The sequence below is a fragment of the Hydractinia symbiolongicarpus genome, chromosome 9 (genome assembly GCF_029227915.1).
Source record: "Hydractinia symbiolongicarpus strain clone_291-10 chromosome 9, HSymV2.1, whole genome shotgun sequence".
NCBI lineage: Eukaryota > Metazoa > Cnidaria > Hydrozoa > Anthoathecata > Hydractiniidae > Hydractinia > Hydractinia symbiolongicarpus.
Genome location: NC_079883.1, coordinates 4658994 through 4682107, shown reverse-complemented (window position 1 = coordinate 4682107; position 23114 = coordinate 4658994). Strand labels below are relative to the sequence as shown.

At 32.7% G+C, this 23114-nt stretch overlaps 4 protein-coding genes across 4 annotated transcripts; 1 reads left to right on the top strand and 3 right to left on the bottom strand.

Moving 5' to 3' along the window:
* Positions 1-1341: 1341 nt before the first annotated feature.
* On the bottom strand, positions 1342-15427 carry LOC130657747 (ras guanine nucleotide exchange factor R-like). The gene is made up of 12 exons (XM_057460755.1): positions 15403-15427; positions 14878-15031; positions 14338-14500; positions 14139-14225; positions 13967-14047; positions 12064-13889; positions 11660-11815; positions 11323-11473; positions 2978-3564; positions 2616-2714; positions 2456-2529; positions 1342-1566 (listed from the first exon to the last, which is right to left on the bottom strand). Exons 1-12 carry the CDS (start codon positions 15425-15427, stop codon positions 1457-1459), a joined length of 3513 nt encoding a protein of 1170 aa, XP_057316738.1. The 3' UTR covers positions 1342-1456.
* LOC130656919 (uncharacterized) lies at positions 4804-8507 on the top strand. The gene is made up of 5 exons (XM_057459859.1): positions 4804-6708; positions 6782-6943; positions 7116-7301; positions 7498-7633; positions 7735-8507. The coding sequence occupies exons 1-5, from the start codon at positions 4819-4821 to the stop codon at positions 8028-8030; spliced, it is 2670 nt and encodes an 889-aa protein (XP_057315842.1). The 5' UTR covers positions 4804-4818; the 3' UTR covers positions 8031-8507.
* On the bottom strand, positions 6782-11314 carry LOC130656923 (uncharacterized). Its single transcript, XM_057459863.1, has 3 exons — positions 10713-11314; positions 10414-10512; positions 6782-10304 (listed from the first exon to the last, which is right to left on the bottom strand). The coding sequence occupies exons 1-3, from the start codon at positions 11032-11034 to the stop codon at positions 9244-9246; spliced, it is 1482 nt and encodes a 493-aa protein (XP_057315846.1). The 5' UTR covers positions 11035-11314; the 3' UTR covers positions 6782-9243.
* On the bottom strand, positions 15295-22470 carry LOC130656920 (zinc finger protein 880-like). The gene is made up of 4 exons (XM_057459860.1): positions 22317-22470; positions 19571-19870; positions 18255-18810; positions 15295-17572 (listed from the first exon to the last, which is right to left on the bottom strand). Exons 1-4 carry the CDS (start codon positions 22413-22415, stop codon positions 16341-16343), a joined length of 2187 nt encoding a protein of 728 aa, XP_057315843.1. The 5' UTR covers positions 22416-22470; the 3' UTR covers positions 15295-16340.
* Positions 22471-23114: the final 644 nt, after the last annotated feature.

The window sequence follows — 23114 nt, the reverse complement described above, 5'->3', positions numbered from 1 at the left end:
ATTTATTTTTCTTACCAGTGAGTAAAACTTCGATTCCAGTTGTCATAATAAAGCTTTTTTGGGTGGGAAAAAAGGCCTAAATACAAAAATGATTTCGCTTCAGGTCCAGTTTAAAATGCTTTAAAGTTTTCTTACTTCGATTGAACATAACAAGAGCCTCTGGGTCAAGAGAACCTCCTGGATTTAGATGCTATGTTTGCATGATGTTTTTTAACTTAATACGGGGGTTATATACAATCTATTTTTATAAGCTACACAAAAAGGCTCGATATTGCTTAGTTCGTACATTTTAGGCGCAACTACTGTTGCTTGTTAAAGCTTGTTGAAGGGAGAGCAATTTAAATTTGTTTGTTCGGGAAGCAAACTTCTGTTTCAAAACACGCTTATTGTCTCCTAGCAAGGAAATCGGATTTGTTTAAGAGAAACTCATTTATCAACTCGAAGAAGTAAGCTTAGTTGCTAATTGTCTCCATAAAATTTAGATAACTTTTAGAACATTTGCTGCTTTTTGTTCATTTTCTTGTTTTTTTATTTGCCCACTTCAGGCTTGTTGACAATCTCGTCCCCAGGGTTCTATTACGCCTGTGATATTCCGACACTGGACGATCCTGTTAGAATATCATTAACGTAGAAAAAAGCTTTGGGGACGAGGTTGGCTGGCCGGGAAGGTATAAATAACCCACCCTTGTCCCCAGAGATTTGTTTTTATGATATGCACATGAATATGTAAAACCTGTGTTTCGCCTGATTTCCTCACAAAACAAAACACGCTGGTTACTCGGCTTAAAAAAAGCGTTTATTCTTATTGTGAATAAAAGCAGTTATTTGTTCCCTCCTGCATAAGTTCCAAACCTCGTATAGGACTCTTTTTTCTCTTTCCCACAATCTCAGACGGTAAGAAGAAATTGTCAGAAAAAGAAAAGGAGATCTGGGGACGAGATCAATAAATTCCCTCTTAAAATGTTAAGAATAGGAAGAGATCTTCAATCGCTCAGCTAATAAACAATCTACACCAAAGAAATGAAAGTTTGGAATCTCCAGAAGACATTCTTTCTGCTTCACATCATAGCACAAAGTTATTTTTGTTCACTTTGGATAAAAAGTGTTACTTTAAGAGGGTATAGAATATTTTTTCATGGACCCACTAATTTTGTCCCGCCTTTTTATCACCAAAATATTGACACTCTTTTTCCTTAACTTTCTGGAGTATATAGGCAAATATTCCTTCTCTTCAAAGTCTTGTAACGTTGCAAAGCGAGAGTAGCACTTCTTGGATGGAGGCTACCCAAGGTGTCAAAACCTGCGTTCGAATGGAATAAGACGAAATAAAGGTGACGCAAATACCAAAATTTAACTTTCTTCATTATATATTACAATTTATGTATTTACAATAAAATAAAAACACGTCTTAAAGTCGTATATAGGTAAGTTTATTTGGTCATCTGTTCAAGTGACGTCAATCATAGAAATCAAAGTCAAAATCATCATCATCGTTGCTATTGGTTACAGGCTTATTAACTTCGTCGATATCAAGATCGGAATCAGAGTCAGAATGATCCCAAAATCCTAAAAAAAAATCTCTTTACTAAATACAGAATATAAAATACTGCACTTTAGAGTACCAAATAGTCGCGCCCGCACTTCCTTTTTTAGCGCCTCTGTTCTAAGCACGTTCCTTCAATAACTGCCGCGCTAAATTTCAAAAAAATTATAAAAGGGACTACGAAACGAAATTCAATAAGTTTAATCCACGCACATTCTGAAGAATGGCGTGTAATAAAACGGACCAATTAAAGGTCAAGGTGGAAGAAATTATACACACTTTAAAACCACATCGTCTAGACAACCTGTTTATGAATAATTAATTTTTTATGATGAATTTGCTTCCTTTTTTATTTTTATTTCTAAGAAAATTTTTTTTCCTTTAGTATTCTTTTTAGCAGTAAAATAAGCTACGGTCTGTAAAACATATTAAATATCAGCAAATCAAAAGTTTGTTTTGACAAGGGAACAGAGACCACACGGGGAGCTGTATTTGTTTAAAAATTCTATATTACTAGCTTTAAGAACGTAATTAATACCTCTAAAAGATTTTAGAGTCATCGTCGACTGGCTATAATGCATATGTAGGGAACTTATTTGTCATTTTCAGTTATTAAATTTAAGATATTGCTTTTGTCCTCAGTGATCATAAACTTTTCCACCACCATTAGCTCGACGAAAGTCATTATAATCGAAAACCAACAGCCGTTTCGTAGCCACTTTAATTTGATACATTTCCATACATTATTCTCCTCCCCTTATTCAACCCCCTGTTAGGACCTTATACTACATACGAAAATTCTGGAAAGATCATTAAAAATCAAGTTTTTAGAAATTAAACCTAGTGTCCACACTTTAACATCATGGAGAAAACAAAATCGTAATAAGAAACTAGTAACGAAGTTGATCTTACCAGGTTTTTTTAGCTTTATTTTTGTTTGAGATGATGTTTTTGAATCATTGAGTTGAGATCCGCTGTTATTATTTCTACGACATAATAAGGATAAGAATGATAAACACATTGCTTATAGTATATATGCTAGCAATGAGTGAAGATTTGAAAGACAACCAACCTGGTTTCCAAGCCTTCCAACTCTGAGATTTCAACTTCAGAAACTTCACTTTTCTTTTTCACATCAACTTTCTCTTTCACTTCCTTCTTTGTTGGCATTCTATAAATTCAATGATATCTAATATTTTTGTGATAACAGCATTTCTTGTTGTTAAAATAAACTTAGTGGTTTTCTAAAAGATATTTAAGTGAGTATATACTTAACCTTTTTGTGGTTTATCTATTCTTATTTTCGTAATATTTCAACCTACTTAGCTGCAAAATTTTCCTTATATTAACTAAGACCTGGAAAACTATCAATCAGTAACACCCATAAGAACGTTCCCTGTGACTCCCACAATATTAGAAAAAAAGCTAATGTACCTGAGGTGTCTATTACGAGAGTAGCCAAGACTTTCTCCGAGCAAATTATCAATGCAATCATCTTCACTATCATCTTGCACAGGACTTGTCAGGAACTCCTCTCTCATCTTCAAATAAGCAGCGGAATTCATACTTAACTCCTTGCCACTGGCTTCTACATGTTCATTCTCAATCTCCTTACTGCTATTTTGTTTCGGAGTTGCAGCTTGTTTTGATCTTTTTACTGGCATTCCATCAGAGTCAAAAGATACCGTTGAAGATGACTCCTCCTCGGATACTGTCCCAAGATCTATAGAAATGGTTTTTGATAGATCACCTTTCTGACCATTCAATATCTCAGCAGAAAAACTTTCATTAATACTGTCGTTTAGATGAGAATCACCAGCCACATGGGAATCATCAGCCATATGTTTATCAAAATCTTCAGTGATACTAACATCAGGTCTTTCCATTTCTTCATTTTCCGTGCTTTCTTCATCGTCTTTTTTGTCCTCGTCTTGTTCTTCTCCTTCTTGTTCTTCTTCAGCAATGTTTTCATCATCGTCACTAATAGTTGCAGCCAGTATGTTAGTCAGTGCGGTGCAAAGCTACAACCAAAATATATATCTGTAGTTCAGAACGCTAACTACAACATTAAAAAATTAATTCAATTAGCCTTCCTTTTACGCGACCAACAACATTCGACCTATAATTTTGAGCAATGGGGTGCCACAAGTAATCTTTTAAGTACCCAAAAATAATTTCCATAAAAAAACTTACGTTTTAAAACTTTTTTTTTAAGGCTGTATTTAAACTTCTCAACAATTTCCGATGTTTTTTTTGTTAACTTTAATAGAGAACATAGATTGTGATGTGATAACAGTCCCTTTCCCCTTTTTAAGCCCCTTTCCACCTTGCTACTCTCTTTTCTAATCACCTTTTCTTCCCTTTTTATGCATTTAGGGCCAATTTTCAGCCTTTTTCTATCTCTAACTGCAGGTGAACTCAGGAAAAGTGCTTCTCCTTAAACCAAGGAGGTTTAAAAAGAAGGAGAGAGAACTCGCGGCGTCCCTTTAAATTTTCTATTCAATTTTTTATTGTTTCGGCGCCCCTTTGAACTGATCCGTGTCTCTGATTTGGCTCAATATTTACCTACCGACTCTGAAACGAGTGTTTTAACGAGAAAAGATAAATCTTAAAAATCACACTTACAGCAATGCGGAAGAGCAGGAAAACATGTAGTTTAGTTAAACTACAAGATTCAATGAGGGTGAAGTTTGTTTTTCCACTTCCATAAGGACGCGGAAGGAGTAAAGTGCCTTCAAAGTGCGAAAAGCTGCCTTGGGAGATCGTAAAGTTTTACAACTTATAAACTATTTCGTATGTCCCCTCCTGGGAAAATGTTAGTTAAAGGGTTGATTAACGTTTTTGTGCAGGTCTCGTCAGGAGGGGTTATTTATAAAATTGTTTTTTTTACTCTCGAAGTAGACGAATTCTCGGTAGGGTGTCGCAGCACGTCGCAGCACTCGGTGATGTTTTCCATTGTCATGGAACAAAAGAAAATAATTATTAGTTCTAATTATGTATATTTAGGTAAAAGTTTTAAGCAACTTTTTTTCTTTTTTCCCCAGTGGGAGTAGATTTTCTGTTTATGTATATTCTTTCTTTCTCTTCTTCACACCAGCTGTATGTTTTGAATATATATTGAATTGAGTTTATAATTGTTTTTTTATTAGGTGTTACATAACCAGCTGGCAAGTGGTTCACATTTTTTTTTAATTCCCTTGACACCTTTGTGGGTTTTTTATGAAGTTTTTTTGAAAAATAAAGTATTCATATTTGAATTTTGCTGTGTCAACATCATGTCTGCTTCACATTCAGAGTATATTCAAAAGCTATGTAGATTGTGTGGGAAGAAAATTGTGAAAAGTAAACATTACGTTAATTTTAAATCTTGTGATATTTACAGTGAAGTGTTTCAATCTATATATGGAATAAATTGTGAACAAGAAGATCCTTGTGTATTTCCTAAATTTACTTGTAATGGATGTAGAAGAAAATTAGATGAGATGAAAACGTCAAAAAAAATAATTGGTACTGCTGCATCATTTTACCCTCATGTGGATGAAAATTGTGTGTGCATGAATTATGCTGTAAACAGAAAAGACAGCTTAAAAATACTGGAATTAGATGTGAGTATGAAGAAAGTTGGTTTTAGTATATGTGATAAATCGGATAACTATAAACGTGTCTATACCCTTTGTCAAAATGAAAAAGAATTAAACCATTTGCTTACAATACGTATAGACAACAGCAATGGTTGGGATTTCTCCATATATGGGAAACCTATGGAGAAAGAAACAATACAACTAACAAAAACTCTGCCATGTGTTTTGAAAAATGATGATATTTCAACTTTCTCGTCATTCTGGAAGTCAGTCAGTGTTTGCACGGGGTTACAAGGTTATGAAGATGTAATCAAGTCGAGATGTAATTTCGAACAGCCATTCATGAATCAGAGTGGAACATTTCCAGTAGCTTTTGTTGAAGACGATAAAATGGTCAGATTTGATGAAGACAATTTTAAAACAATACGCCATACCAACTGTCATTTTTTAGCTGAAAAACCTTCATCTGTATGTAGTATGTGCAATTCTTTTAAACCAACAGTTAAAAAAGTTAGAAGTAGACGGAAAAGTGATGATTCTGTGCTTGATTCCTCACATACAAACATTCGATATCTTTCCAGAGAAGAACTAGAGGAAAGATATCGCAATACTCAGGGAGAAAAACAGAGAGCAATAAAGAAAGTTGCCCAATTATCATCTTGGGTAAGAAAAATTACTGAGAAAGAATGCATCCATGTTGATGATGAGCAACACGAATTTATAAAAAATATTGTTTGCAATGAGGAAACATGTCCTGAAATACCCGAAGGCAGTCCCCAGTGGTTGTTATGGGAGCAACAAAAAGAAATGGCTTCCAAAAGTTCACCTAATGGCATGAGATGGCACCCACTAATTATTAGGTGGTGCCTCAGTTTATACCACCATTCACCAGCAGCATATAAACATTTGCGAAATCCGAATTTGAATTTTTTAAAACTCCCACATATTGACACACTTAAAAAATACATAAACTTCACTGATCCAATGTGTGGATTCAATCCAGATGTCATTGAAAGATTAATAGTGGATAGTAAAATTGCAACTCTGGATGATCACCAAAAAAACGTTTCGCTTATTTATGATGAGATGAAAATAAAAGCTGACTTGGTGTTCAGACAGTCAACTGGACAATTGGTTGGTTTCACTGATATGGGGGATATTAACGATGAGTTAGTTGAATTTCAAAAACGTGCTGAGGGATCATCAGAGAATGATCGTCACTTTGCTTCCTATGTGATAGTGTTTATGGTTCGAGGAATTGTTTCATCTCTGGTGTATCCTTTTGGATATTTCGCATCATTGGGATTTACCTCTGATCAGCTCTATCCATGTGTATGGGAGGCGACATATGTATTGGAGGCAATTGGTTTTTATGTTCGAGCATTTATTTCAGATGGTGCTTCTCCCAATAGGAAGTTTTACAAAATTATGGTGACACCTGATATTGGTAACACATATTGGACCAACAACTTATTATCATTGGACAGAAAGATCTTTTTTATATCCGATGTCCCTCATCTCATTAAAACAACGAGAAACTGTTTCGAGAACTCTCATGGAAACAATAATACACGCAATCTTTTTGTAAGTGTTTTTTGTTTGTTTGTTTCAATTTTAAAGTATATCTGTATACATATATCAATTTTCTATTTATTAGCTCGATCACATGGATATCAGCTGGAACCATCTTGTCAATGTTTATGAATGGGATCTGAATTTACATGGAGCAGCACCTGGATTAAGGAAACTTTATAAACTAAAAGAGGATCACATAAAGTTAACTCCAAGGTTGAGGATGCAAGTTAAGTTGGCTACCCAAGTGAGATATTTTTCTTTTCTTTTTTTATTATTTATTTGTCTGCTTGTTTGTATTAGTGTTTTCTGAGTGATAGTGGATTCACAGTTTGATTATTTTGTGGGAGTTGCAAATAATGATATACTTCTGATAATGTGTTTATCATTGCTCATGTAAATTATGATTTTGCATTTAGGTTTTGAGTAAAACAACTGCTGATGCACTTGAGGTTCAGGGGCTGCATTATACGAAAAGTACAATAAAGTTTGTGCGTATGTTTGACCAAGTTTTTGATTGCTTGAATGTATCTTCAATTAATCAAGATCGTGGCGGAAAAATAGCTCTTGCAGCATATAGAGATGTTAACGATTGGCGTTTTGAGGTTAGTAGTATCATTCGAAATACATTCAATTATTTTGTAACGGAATTCAGAAACACAACATTTTTCCCTCAAAAAGCTCAAGTTCATTTTGCATATTTGTAAACCAGTCCTAAAGAACTTGATCTCCATGTAAAAGGGTGTGCAAATATTTCCATTTTCATTTTTCATTTTTTTCACATCAACATGTAAAATTCAGTTTTTAGAGAAAGAATTCCTCGAACATTACCTGGGAAGGTGGGAAGAACAAGCCAATGACACACCTAATTTATCCCAAGATGAAAAAAAAAAATTGTTATTGAGCAAACAGACGATAAATGGTTGGAAAATAACAGGTAAAAAATCTACATTTTTCTGCAATTGTGGTTCCAGGCAATGTTTCATGGACAAACGGTGTTGTTCTATAAATGTATATTTTTTTTATCTTTGTCCATAGTGAAATCATTCGTGGAACTGACCAAATTACTTCTCCAGAGTCCAAATGTCAAGATGATTTTGAGCGAGAAATTCTCACAAGATCCATTGGAGGAACATTTCGCTCGTCAAAGACGAAGTGGTGGTACATGTGACAACCCAACACTTTATCAATTTGGCCAACAAGAACTTTCTTTGCTTGTTATGAAATCTGAGTTGATCAGAGATCTACGTGGAAACACTCGACGTGGTAATCAAAATCAGATTCACCTAGACGTAAATGATATGAGGAAACTTCCACAGAAAAGAAAGAGATAGTTATTTATATATTGATACTTTTGGAAACATGATTGTTTGACTATTTTATTTATATTTTTTCTGAGTATGTCAGACATTTTTTCCATTACGCTTTTTCAACATAGAAGTTGTTTTGTTATTAGTGCCTTGTCTTTTGAGTCACATCTTTTGCAAATATTTTTAGTGGAGTACGATTTTGACTTTGATTTGAAACATTTTTTTGAAAACATCAAATCTTAGAAAATAATTGAGATTAAAAAAATTTAGGATTGCTACTTTATTATTGCTATGTAATTTTTATTTATGTCATCGGGAAATTACAACTATTACGGAATTTCTTTTATCTTCATTTCGAATGGATCCGCCATACGTGAATAAATATTACAGTTTTGTTTTGCTTTTTTACATACTCACTTCGCGATATGTAGAACAACCCTGGGGACAAGTTTCATTATATTCCCAACAAGAATTCATGCGAAGGAGTGTCGAAATTAATATTCGCTATTCGGGACTATGTTGATTTAAAAAAAGAACGTGACAAAGGCCTCTTGGTGTAAGGGTGTATACAAACCACAATAAAACATACCCGATACCCGTGTGAGATGTAAAACTTGTTTGCAAAGAGAGTTCGATACCCGTGTGAGATATAAAACTTGTTTGCAAAAAATTTAATCAAATGGAATAATCAAAAAGTGAGTTGATTTCATCAGGCCACAGTCAGGCATAGAGCATCCGATGCGGCAATCCTAGGTCCGAGGTTGCGGTCAGCTTTAAGTAGCGATTCTCGCGTAAGAATATTTGCGTCGGTAATTATGCACGCGCAACTTATTTTTCAGGGTCCCTCCAGCTGATAAAAAGCATGTTGTTTCATACCATCTTGATTAGCCTATCCATCGACCATTTCTCCGCGTTTTTATGATCTATTAAATTTCTAGCAAAGCGCGCAGAGTTTTGATCTCGCAGCATTATTCAGTTTAACGCTTGCCAATGTGCATAACTGAACAAAGAAGTAGCACAAAAAAAAGAAATGAGAGTGAAGTTCACAAATCTTGGCAAAAATTTAGATTTAAAATAAACAGCTTCAGCGAGATTGAATCCTTACTCAATCCGAAAAAAACCCTTAAAATAGTACAAACATAATAAGGGTATGATTATTTTACTAAGAAACACAGTTATATACATGGAAAAGATATATAGAAATTAAAACAAGTTATAGGTAAAAATGTTATGACAATTAGTTAAGTTTTTTTCTCATTGCTGGTTCACCTTTTTTAGATAAGACTACAGTCAACTTCTCTTTTTTCTCCGATGCTAGAGAAGCAAGTTTGCGTCGAACTACTTGTATATATGCAGTGACATATGCTTTTGCTCTGATGTCACACCATTTTTTAATGATCTGAGCTTTGAGAATTTTCGATAACTTCTCATTTCCAAGATACCGTGAAAGTATGACCCAGGCTTGATCAATTAAAGAGTCCTTCATAAGTTCATTTTCGAAAAGTTCCCGTATATCTTCTCCTTTATATTTTTTCAACATGTTCAAATTTAAAACTTTTCTAATAACGTTTTCAATTCTTCTGCAAAAAATAAACATGTCATCATTGACTTTTATCAGGTATCCTCTGCTGACTTGGTCCACCCAAGATCTTGTATAATCCAGAAAACTATATACCTGCAGTTTATCATCACCTGAAACTTTCAATGAGTTCAGAAACTGCAATGCAGCCACAGCAACAACTTTGTTTTTCGAATCTGCTAATCTTTGGTATTTTTTACGTAGCGAGAAAATTATGTATCCTGAAACATAATACAGAACAGTTTGTTCCTCAGTTGTGAGTTTCAAGTCAAGACTTTTTTCGACATGTCGATTTTTGTTTTCATGAGCTACTAGTATTTTTATTAACTCCATAACAAATTTCTGCAACAACATAGAGAATTCTTGACTGTCAATGCAGTATCCTTTAGGTAATACATGTTTCCAATGTTGTCTGAATTTATCGTCTTGTGCAAGTTCATGCACTTTTCTCCAAAGAGATTCTTTTCCTGAACCAGTCAGTAGGTTAGATTTTTGCAATTCTTTAAATATGCGACACACTACATTTTCAGAAATAATGTCCAAAACATCACTCCCAGCATTCAAAATTGAGTTGGCTAATTCTTTGACACGATTTCCAGGTGTTTTGAATCCTTTCACAACAATGTTATTGATTGGGTCTTTTGAAATTTTAACCATAGCATCACGAACAAAATTCATTTTTTCTTGCTGCAGCTCATGATCGGTGATGGATAAAGATTCTAAAAGGGTGCAAAAAAAAAGGTTTATACCACCAGTTCACAATATTTTGCTCTATATATAGCAAAAAAAAATTCCTTATGTTCTCAGAGTTCATGAATGAATACTTACGATTCGATTTTGATTTAACTTGTTTTGTGGAAATTGTTGTAGTTGATTTATTTTTTGAGTCATCAAGAGTTTTTCTTGCCACTGTTGTTGTTTCTGGATCTATTATTGGAATACAGAGTTGACATCAGAACACAGTTGTGATAACAAAACAAGACAACAACAACAAAAAGCATATCAAATGATGATAATACAATAGCTTTTCTATGAAATCTACATGCAGAGTCAAAAAACAAAACATTATAGCTAGCTAGCTAATGGTGTTTTAAAGAAAACATGACTTTATTAAACTGAAGCATTACCTGTTGGCTTTTTACATATCAGAGTATGTTTCTTGTAGTAAGCTTCTTTAAAATACTGTTTTTTGCACTTGCTGCACACAAACTTCACATTTTTGGTACTGTTGTTATCAACCACCATGTCCACATCTTCTTCATCAACGAATACTATTTGAGGAATACCCAAATATCCAGCATCTACTTCATTTTCTTCTTCCAACAGATCTTCCACAAACGATACTTCCACCTCACAACTTTCGTAAACAGTAAAATCTGACAACATTTCTTCCGTCACAAAAAAGTCATCATCCAATTCTATTATATTTTTAACGTCTTCGCCTGCCATTTCGCTTCTTGCTTGTTTATGATATGTAAAAACGACAAATTTATCAACTAACAAGCATTTACCGCTGAGAGAAAAATAGCCGCGGGCTCATAATTTATGCAAATAGTAACAAAAGACAACGGCTAATTTATTAATTTAAGCGCGAGATTTCAAATTTTGATTGACAGAATTCGATGTAAGAACAATAGAGAAAAGTAAACATGAGACACGGATGATTTCAATAGAAATAAAAGAGTTCTCTCTCCTTCTTTTTAAACCTCCTTGCTTAAACTTAAAAAAAGTTCATACCTGATCTTGTAGTTTCTTATCAGCAGGTATCAAAGCATCCGAATATATCTTGGACACTTGAGAAGGATTGAACTCAAATAAATCCATTATGCTTGACAAAAATGCATATAATGTATCCCATAATTCTAAATACATCGGTTGTACGCAATCTCTACAACAAAAAAAAGTTATTATTAAAATATTTTTTTTAAAAATAGATATCTAGAAAATATCTTTTTAAAAATAAATACCTAGAACGATTTTTTTAAAAATAGATAGCTATCATAGGGATTGGATTTTCTACAGAGCTTAAATGTAAGAAGAAATAGAGTTTAAAATCACACAAAACTCAACCTACCGTAAGTCACCTTCAAAATCAGTTGAGACATCTAAATTGTCGTTAATGAAAGGAACCTCTTTTCTTTGCATCATGGTGTCTTTTAAGTGATATCTGAATGCCATGCATATCTCAGAAGCGTTGAAGCGAGACAAATCACCTTCTATTTCAGCAGTTCTGAGAGAAATAATAGCATATATGTGTGACACCAGAAGAGATAATTTAAAGATATTACATTATGATAAAACATTCTATAAAATACTGGTATAATCACATGTGTGGAAAGGGAAAATTTGAAATTTATTCAATACTTGATGATATTAGATTTAGACAATTAAACTATTTGGAAAAGGCAATTGACCCTCCACTCCCCAGTTACTATGGACTTGTGACACATTTTAAGGCACAAACCTGAAAGTTCTTACCCTATAATGGTATTTGTAAGACCACTGTCAGTTTCCAAGTTCAACACTAAAACCTCCTCACTTTCATCATCTTGTACACGTTCTAACACGTTCTCCAACAGGTTAAATAACACTGGCTCATCAAATCGATCGTCTAATGTTTTAACTACATCATATAATAAATTGTTGTCGTCTGTTGTTTCCTGACGTTGTACATTGAGTTCTTGCTCGCTATTATTATTCGAATCTTTAATAATTCCACTATTAATATTATTATTCTGTTTATTTACATGTAGGTCTACTGATTTAGTCTCCATTAAGCTGTTCTCTTCACCATTGGATGGTAATTCAAAATCAGAACCATCATCCGAGAAGCTGATGATACTTTCGTTCGACACTTCAGAACTACCTTTTGGCTGCATATGCTCTTCTTGCTGATCATGCAGAATATTAACCTTGTTCATTTGCAAACTAGTGTCATTTTTTTCTTTTCGTGAATTATTTTTATTACTGCTGGACTGTGAATCACTTTTTGTAATATTTTGTACCGGTATACCCCAATTATGTGCAAGTTGGGAGATATTACTTTCATTATCATTATCACTACTTTCACCACTGTGTTCATCTTTACCTAATAAAATACCTTTATCCAAAGTTGGATTTAAAAACAAATTATTTTTATCATCTTTGTGTAGTTTCTGTGGTTTAGTATCATGTTGATGTCTCAAGTTCTCTTTTTGTATATCTTCTTCCTGAGTACCTTCCTCCACATGATTATCAAGTGACATATTTGACAGGTGAGGAGAGCTGGCAATAGGTGATGATTTTTCAACTGCTTCTGTTATAATCGACATGTTACCAGAATGTACATGTTGTGTTATTTTAACCGCAGTTTCTTCATTCAGTTCAGTTGTTTGTAAGTCACTAAAAGTCAGAGGAGGAGCAACTTCTTCTCCATTCTCTTCATATTTGTGTTTAACATCAACATGTTGTGGCACTGGAGAAGCAGAATGTTCTGATGTATCTTTATCATTACTAGAATTGTTATTTTTGTCCATATTTAATGCTTTGTTTTTATTGATTGGTCTCAACTTTTCAACAGACTGTGATAACTCATGCTTTCGTGGTTGTTTTTTATGGTCTCTCACATCAGTAACATTCTGTGTTTTAGAAGTGTATGAATCGCGAGAAAGTGGAACACCTTCGGAATTTTTTACATGTGTAGATACTGGCGAAAAATCGTTTGTGTTCTCGCGCTGAAGGTTTTTTGCTACCTTAGGATGCAAATTGTTCTCTCCAACAGGACTTTGTCTTGATATGTTGAACATAGGCTCTTGTGGAACAGGAGAGTTAAACGAGGACACTGCTGTTTGGAAAGGTGCTGCCATTGGAACAAGCACTAACTGTCCATTATCATCCAAACCTAACAATTGTGGAAGTATTTTAACGTTGGAATTATTATAAGATATATTATGCTGAGAAGTTAATTGTTGTGTTCTGTTGAACTCGTTTAGTACTGGTAGAAATACTTGATTTTGTTCAGGGTATGATCTGTTGCGTATTGCGCTATCAATAGTTTCATGGCTAAAATTAGTAGCATTTAATTTAATCATGCGTTCCTCTCGCTGAAGTATCATATTCTCAACCTCCTCTCGGCTTGGGACTGAATTAAGAAGATTTTGCAAATATACTTGGTTGCTTTTGTAGCTTTCTTCCAGAGATGTAATACGGTCAACATGGGAGTGTTTTTGGAAAGGTGTTTCATCAGATGAATTGAGAGAGGTATCATGTTTCCAATTATGAATTTTTTTCCTTACGAAGTCTGGATATAAAGACTCTTTTAAGCTCTAAAAACAAAATCTAACTTTTAAAAAACACATTCTAACAACCTGGTTTGAAAGTATGTAACTTAAAAGCAACTTACATCGTGATAGGGTGAAGATCTTTTTGGTGAGCTGTAGCTTGGGTACATATAATCATCTTTTGGTAAAACAGTTTGAGTGTCCTAAAAAGGAAAGTGACTTGCATTTAAGCAAGGCTTACCACAAATTCATACAAGAAAACGTTTTGTTTTGTTGATAATTACATTCATATACCTTTAACTGTTGTTTTTGTTTTTCTTCTTTCTTAACGTGTTGCTTCCATCGTGGATACACTCTACCAATGTATTGCTCATAATCATTCTGCAAAATAGTTGAAACAAATATGTAAAAACACATGCTATAGCAGGAACACAGAGACACATATATAATCATAATTTTTCATTAACTAAAAACTGAATTATAAACAACATACCCTAATCTTTTTTAAGCGGTCTGCTTTTTCGCTGAGCACAGAGCCATGATTGGTTATTTTTGCTATGTCCGCAAGAAACTCTTTGTTTCGTCTGGTACTGATGGCTTCTGCCTTGTTTAATTCTTTTAAATATTCATTTAATTTGGAAATGTACTCATCTTGTCTACATAAAGTTAATTATACAAATTATTATTTCAAATGTTGGCACAGTTCAAAACTGAAATAGAAAAAATAAATAAAAGGTCTTTACATTAACTATAAAAATGTCTGGAAATAGATGAGTTTCTTAGATTTAAACTTTACTTTTATCTAACAGATTCAAATTTTCTAACAGATTCAAATGAGGAAAGAAAAAATATAATCTGTTACTGTAAAAAAAAAAAAGTTGAGAATTATCAATTTGGCTAAGCAAAAAAAATTGTTTAACATTTGTTTGGCATTTCTTATAATATACTGTTCTATTTGCTTCATTGCAGATCTACGTTAATAGGACTGTACTATGTACACACATGGAATAATACATAAAAAAGTTACACATACCCATACTTCTGTCTGTTACTATCGTGATTCATTTGACACAACTTCTTGTTTTTATTTACACTTGCAAATGAGAAGCACAATAATAAGCTTTCATAACAATTATGATATTTTGTTAGAAGCAGACTCTTACTTAGAACAAGGGGGGAGACTCTTACTTAGAACAAGGGAGCAGACTCTTACTTAGAACAAGGGAGTGACATCATGTTCATCGAAGTTTAGGAGACAATTTTAATTGAAAAAATAGACACATCATCTCTTGACCGCTTTTTTTATTCCTTTTTGACCTACGAATTAGCAAACAGGTAATAAAACAGATCTGAATTTTGTGGAGTTGTTACACAGTAAAATAAAAAGCCCTTTAGTGAAAATTTCTTGTCAACTCTGCCTGTTCATTAATGCTAATAAATACAATTATACTTCAATTGAATTTCTCAGTCTGAGCTTTTGACTTATTTGGATTTCACAGTACAACATCAAAACTGGCTAATATCTGGTAAATATTAACGTCATAAATATTTTATATACCACATTCCTCTATCTTGTTAAACATTGGGGGTATACGTAGAAAAATAAAAAATATTTTTTTAATTGTGTACTATCCATGTGCTTGTATCATTGTGCCAATGTATAAATTAGTTTAAATCAAAATAAATAACAATTCCTAATTCGATTAAAAAAAATTGTTGGCTTTTATTAAACTTGCCTTAATTTGTGCTATTTTTTAGATTTTGGTGGCTCTTGCAAATATATCAAATGGTAGCTCTTAACATGGAACCTAGTAATATGTAAACCAATAAGAGCCATCATAAATATTATCTTTGTATAGTAAAAAGATATTAAAAATTATAATAAAAGTAATACACTATTCCCTCGTATGAAATAAAACAAAATAACAAATTTATCAGATTTTAAGGAGTGCAAACTTGTCGACAAAAAGTATAAAAGAAATAAAACAAAAGAAGACAAGCAATAAATTTAAACAGACATAGTACTAATAAATAAATTAAAATTAAGTATTTAAAAGACAAAAAATTTATACACCAATAATTAAAAAAAAAATTCTCTAATTCTGAGGACACCCTAAAAAAGAGCTTTTGGTTAATATAGTGATAATCAATGTAACAACACTGCAGGTAATTATTATGTTGATACAGCCTTTGAATTCACGTCAGCACTCTACATTTACCAATATAATTGTCGGCATTTATAAGCTAGCAATTATTTGCTGATGGCAATTACTGGATGAGATTGAACAAAAAAAATTCATAAGACTTGCAGAATCTCATGTACAATGCTGAAAATATAACGTTGAAAGAAAAGAAATTGTTTTGGGTCTAGAGTAAAATAAATCTACGACAATGCATTAAACGTATTGAGAATGTTAAATAGTTGTTATAAATTTTGTAAAAACATAATTTGCCTAAAATTTTGAATTGCATAGTTTGTGATAAACAAAAGTATAATCAACTTTGCTCTGAAAACGTTCCTTGTTTTACAATGCTTTCAGGCAACACCAAGCTTTCAAAATGGACAGCAGTACTAACTTTATCATTTGACTTAACATTTTGATTTTTATCCATTTGTTTTGCTAAGTTTTCATTTGGAACTACATGTAAGACACATTCTTTGTTTACTACTTCAGAAACTGCAGTCGATGCATCCATCATGTTAGATGGTAGTTGAGATTGACTATGAAACTCACTTATTATGTTTTGATAATGATTATTAAAGTCGTTTTCCTCAGTTGAGTTGTTCACTGCAGCTTTCAGCTGTTCATTCTTGCTTTGGTAAGATTTTTGTTCTGACAAGTCAGCTATAGTGTTTTGTGAAGTAACTTCATCTTCACCCAAACTTTCACTTTTTGCTTTTTTTACATCCTTAGACTTCACACCATTGCAATTTAATTCATGTTTTTTAAAGTTTGAGTTGTATCGAAACGTGCGATTGCATTTTTCACAAGAAAACTGTTTTGTGATAGAATGTATAAGGGCATGCTTTGCAAGCGCTGATTCCGAACCAAATTTTTTGTCACACTTATCACACGAAAATGAAAGTTCCTCAGTGTGAGTAAGCATATGCTGGGTAAGATAGGATTTTGCTGCAAATCTTTTATCACAAGTGGTACAAACAAACGGTTTTGAGCCAGTATGAACTAACAAATGCTTACGGTAAGTTGGTCTATTAGGAAATGTTTCTTTACAAAACACACAAGTTAGAAGTCGCTCGTTCTTGTGAATATCCATATGACGTTTTAAATGACCTTTCCTACGAAATTTCTTCGAACAGACGTTACAATTAAAACTATAATCAGGATCGTGTATTAATCGATGTTGCACTAGGTTGGCTTTTCCAGTAAATGCTTTTTGACACACATCACAAACAAAATCTTTCCGGCCATTGTGCTGAAGTATGTGGACTTTAAGATTGGTTTTAAAGCGAAATTTTTTCCCACAAACTTCGCATTGATACGGATAATCACCAGTGTGAATAATTAAATGATCCTTCAAGTGTTCTTTTCTTTTAAAACCTTTCAAACAAATATTACATTTGTGTGGCTTTTCCGACTTGTGAACCAACAAATGTTTAAGTAAATGGCCGAGTTGGCGAAATCGAGCATTGCAGACATCGCAAGCGTGGGGTCTTGCACCAGTATGAATAATAAGATGCTTGGTCAAGTTTGACCTCTCCTTAAAACCTAAATTAAATTTTATCATTAAACACACCAGGTAATCTTTATGAACGTTGTATTGTTCATTGTGTGATGTCATTTTCGCTGTATTTCGCTAAATTACAAAATAGTAAATGTATCTCTTACCAGAATTAGCACTACCATGCCAAATCTGGCATACCTTATTTGTACAAATTTTGCAATAGAAATAAATTGCCAAAAATGGTAGTTTTGGTCTAAAAAATCTCTTTGCCAGATCTAATTTTATGCTTACTAATTCTTGTCTTTTATCACTAAAATAAATCCACACCACCTCTTTTAGTTTTCCTGCCATCACTAATTTTTTCCAAAGAATAATTAAATATTTTAGGCAGTTCATCACCTTATACTTTTTGTGTTCTAAAAGCTTTTTATTCTTTTTTTAAAAGATAAATTTTATAATTCATTTATTAAAATTAAAATAATTCAGTTCTACTTTTTTTAGGTAGAAATTTTAAAAATGCAAAAAAATCAATATCTGCCAAAAATTTGCAACAAAAGTTGTATGTGCAAGGCATAGAAGCAAATATTATTTATTTTTTTATAAATTTTGATTTGACACATTATTCTTTGCAAACATTTTTTATTATTACACATTGCATTTAGATACAGTATAGAAATACAATCATACAACAGACAAGCTAAGGATAAGAAAGTAGGTTATTGGTACCTTTACCACATTCTGAACAGATGTGTGGACGGTTGGTTGTATGAGTCAGCATATGTCTTGTCAAAGCTGTCTTTTTTTCAAATTTTTTACCACAAGTTTGACAACAAAGTGATGTAGCAGCTTGGTGATGCAGTAACTCATGCTTCTTCAAATTTTGTTTTGTTGTGAACACTTTTTCACAGCTAATGCAAGTGTATTTCTTTACCTTTTCCACGTTTTCTTGCACAATTGCTGAGCCTTGCAACTGATCCTGAGTATTACATGCCTTTGATGGTGGAGGGACTGAATGCACAAAATTAGGCATAAAAGGAAAACGTGGTGCAAGCATACTGTTGGATAAAAACCGTGGCTGCAAAAAAACATGGGTGGACCTTTTTTCCAAAGAATTTGATTGTATTCGAAAATCTGCAACTCCTTGTAGCTGCTGAATATTGGTTGGCACCTCTTGTGTCTGATTTTGTTCTGGTATTGGAACGTGTGGTAGTGATACATTTTGTGCAACGGTAGAATGTTGTGGCAGTAAATTTGAACCAGAAGAACTAGGTACAGCAAGCAACTGAAATGTAGATGTGAAAATATTATAATTTTCAGAGAAAAATTATTAAAAAAATGGATTCTTATTGTTTTAAACTACGCAGAATTTGTGTGTACTGATTCATGCAGTTTTTTTAACAACTGCTAGCACAATCAGAATTCCACAGGATAATAGCAGTCAAAATAATGGTAACATGATGAGTGTCAAAACTGTAAGATTCTCTTGTTATATACCAGGCCTATCAATAAAAAAAGCATGTGTGTGATAAACCGCATGCCACAACCTTTGATAATTTTGTATGTGCGAGAGATTCTGATATAGGGTGTTTTGTCTATTAATATGTTTTGGGAGGTAACAAACATAGTACAAGTTCCAGCAATGTTCACAGCTTAGAATTTTAACTCATATACAAACAAGTCTTTGTCTATTAAACTTTTTAATTTTGTTTTAAATTTAAATCTTGCCAAAAGCAACCATATCAGTACTTAAAATAACGTTTTTAACTATTAGTGTAGTCTTATAGTATCACAACCAGCTTAGGCTGGAGTCTGTTTTTGATTAGTAAAGTATGTTCTAATGTGATGAAAAAGAAAACCAAAATATTCGAAAAAAATTTTTTGATAACCAACTGTTTGTGTAACTGGGGAAGCAATTAATGACTAAGGTATTATCTCGTTTATCATCTTTTTGTACACGAGAACGATGCCTTATCAGATAGGCCTGATAACATAATGGGTTTACTGGATTCATGATAATTAAAAAATAAATAAGAAGTATATACTTGGTTTAAATGTTGTCCTTGTTGTATACTATGTGGTGGTTGGTGAACTTGAGTAGGTTGTAACTGAGACTGAGAATGCTCCTGTGATGGAAGCCCAACTTGTGGTGCTGGATGAATTGCAGATTGTTGCTGCTGCAACTGATGCTCTCTTTGCTGTTGCTGTTGATGTTGTTGTTGTTGTTGAGTTCTAGAATAATATTCTTTCCAAAATTCATTAACCAATTGGGCACATAATGACATAAGACGCTCCTCTGGCTCCCAGGTTTCTTGCCATTTGACTTTGTAATAAATTTTATTATCCTGGAAATAAAGAAAATTACAAATAAAATATTTGTCATAACTGCTTTGAACTGATGGTCTGGAACAAGATAAAGACGTAAAGGTGTTCAAAAACAAAAATTGAAGCACACATACAGGTTAATGGCATAAATCATATTAAGCATTTCTTTGAAGTATTATATATACACCCAGTTTTAAATGTTTTAAAACATACTTGGGGACATTCATTTATTTATTATGTTTAACAACAACAACAAGATAACATGGCTGTTTTACAAGACATGCAACCAAAATAAACAATGCTTGACTAATTAAAAGGAAATATTTCTAAAAATATTTTGGCTTGTAAGGTATTATTGATAATATATGATTGTTTATTATGTTGTGAGTATGAAGATTTAAACTCTTTATAAGTTTGTTTACAGTGAAATATGATAAAATATTTCGAAATAAGCTTGTATTATTACTAAATATGTCAAGCTCACATACAGAATAGACACCTGGCGTACAAACAAAGAAATTTTGTTTTTAAGTAATAAGAAACAAAAGAAAGGTTGATGATTCATTTGTATAAAAAAATGTCAATCACACGCAAAGAGAAAACATTTAGGAGAAGCATACACAAATCATGAAAAATGAAAACTCAATTTATACAATATATTTTTAACTTAATAAAAGGACAAAAAAGTTAAAATAAATACCCTAAACAATCATTGAAGATAAATTGGGAAAAATTCTAGAATTATTCAGACTGAACTTTGCAGTTTTCTCTTCACAAGAACAACTTTCTAAACAAATTTATGTCATAAATCGAAACTTGTTGTTGACTTTTGTTCTATAAAATATTCAAAAATATTTTTTGGGTTAAAGTCTGCATTAATGTGGGATAAATTTATAATTTAATTTCTGATTGATGATCAATTGTTTTAAAAGCATAACAAAGATTGTTTTAAAAATGTATCTAGAATATCATGTTTCATGAATTGTAACAATCCTGACACAACATGTTTACATTATTTTCAAGGGTATGTTATGCGTTTATCTTATGTTTTGGACATTTATATATATTAAGCTATATACTTATAATGTTTTTGTTTACAAAAAAAGCTCAACAAACTGGTTGATAGTTGTTTGTTAGAAATTACTATGCTGCAATGAACGCAATGTATATATATCTGATGTATCTGAAAAGTTGAGACCAAGGGTCATCACAACAACCCTGCTGTTTTTTTTAAATTTTTTAAATTTAATAATTCAGTTAAGGGAAGTTAGCAAAATAACTTTAGGAAAGAGCTTTGTCGACAGAGACTTAAAGTGAGTGAACTATATCTAGGCTATTTGGGCATCATGAACCTTACATCAACAGTGCATATACAAAAAAAATTGGCGAAATGTAGTTTACCTGTTGCATGTATTATTAAATTTTTCTATTTAGCCATGGAAAATGTAACATCTTGCTACATGCAAGCAATAAAAATTTTTAAGGACAGAGGGTTGTTAAATTAATCAATTTTAGTGTGTATACTCATTACCATACTATTATAGAAAATAATACAATCAGTACAGGCTTGGTGCTATCCACAAATAAATCTGGCAGGTAAACTTTAAAATACGTACAGGAAAAACTCATAATTTTAAAAACAAAATGCAATGCAGATATATGCAATGATACTAGGTATCTATAGATGAGTTGTGAATGTTTGCAAAGTTCCGTATATGCGCATGCATCCTGACAGGCAAGAAAAGAAGGTCCATATTCATAAAGATTCAATTTGGCTATGTGGTCTATTGTCTTTCTTAACTATTATCTTCTCTGTTTAAGAGCAGACATTACCAATTTTAGTGTCAGTTTTTTCTTTACACTTAATATTTTCAATCGTCGCGGTCTGTTGTTTATATTTTTTGCCTGTGCACATGCAAGCGCATATCTATTGTTCTTGATGCTAAATCAACACATACGTACGTCAATATATCAACTCAATATATTATGCTTCTTTAAAAGCACTTATTTTAAATTGTATTTTTCTGTATATATGTATTCTAAAGTTGCTCCAACAATCTATAGCTAACAAGTGTAGTGTAAGAGTGCATTAAATGGCTGTGTAGTTGATGCTGCATAAACATTTAGCCCTGCAGGTAGCTCTAACTAGCTAGCTAAATTAAGATGCAAAGTCCTAGCGGATAGACAATCAAGTTGTCTTTAGCTATGACATTAAAATTGTCTTTATTCACCAGAACTTTGCATCTTCATCTAGCTAGCTAGAACTAACAAGTGACAATAACTTGCTTTACTTTAATTGGTGAACTTTATTTATAGTTATCTAATGCATTATTTTACTTTCCTGATTTTTCCTGAAATATTTCATTGAAATTGACACAATTTTTCCATTTTATATGTAAATTCAAAATACGTTGTGTTCAATTTGAAAGTAAAATACGAGTGAATTGTTAAGAAAAAAAGACTTACTTGACCTAGAAATGTGTCAGTTATTTTCTCCACAGCGAATCTAGCAGTTTCAAGGGGATTCTGCAATGAAAGTTGAAAATTTTCGGTATTAAACGCCATTCTGAAAGTGGGTATAAAAGGTGAAAAACTTTCTGAATAAAGTTATGAACACACTCACCTTGCATTTAATTAAAAAATTGACTTACGTCTAAGTGTAGTAAAGCCGGGCAAATTCATATGTTTTGGCATAATTTTAAAACAAAAACATTGAATTAGAGTGCTCTATAACCTCCCTCCATCGTGGAGTTTGAAAAAAAACTGCCGTGTTCGGGGCTAGTTACTAGCGCCCAAAGAGTCGAAAGACTACACAGTACATAATTTTACCACTTTAAAACCCTGCCTTGCTAAGCTTCTTTATTTAACTTTTACTATATGACTATGCTTATGACTTTATGCTTCTTAGCCAGTGCTGTTGTTAATTAATTTTAAATCATGGGCAAACAATTCAATTTATGTTTTAGGAAGTCTATTTCAACATTCAACAAATGGTAATTGTACTCTTTGTGCCAGAGTTGAAGCGGAGATGGCTCTTCGTGAAAAGGGACCTCTAGATTTTAGCATGCTAAACGACAGAAACCAAAATTGCGTGCGATGAACGGGTAAAATGAGTTGTGGAGGTTGTGTAACAATGACGGATATTATCATATTATCCACGTTAAAAAGGTGACCCTACACAAGGTAAGACTTTAGAAATAATCTCTATGCATTTAATAATTAGGTGGCAGTTTAAACTAATTAAATATAAATATAGAGGATCCT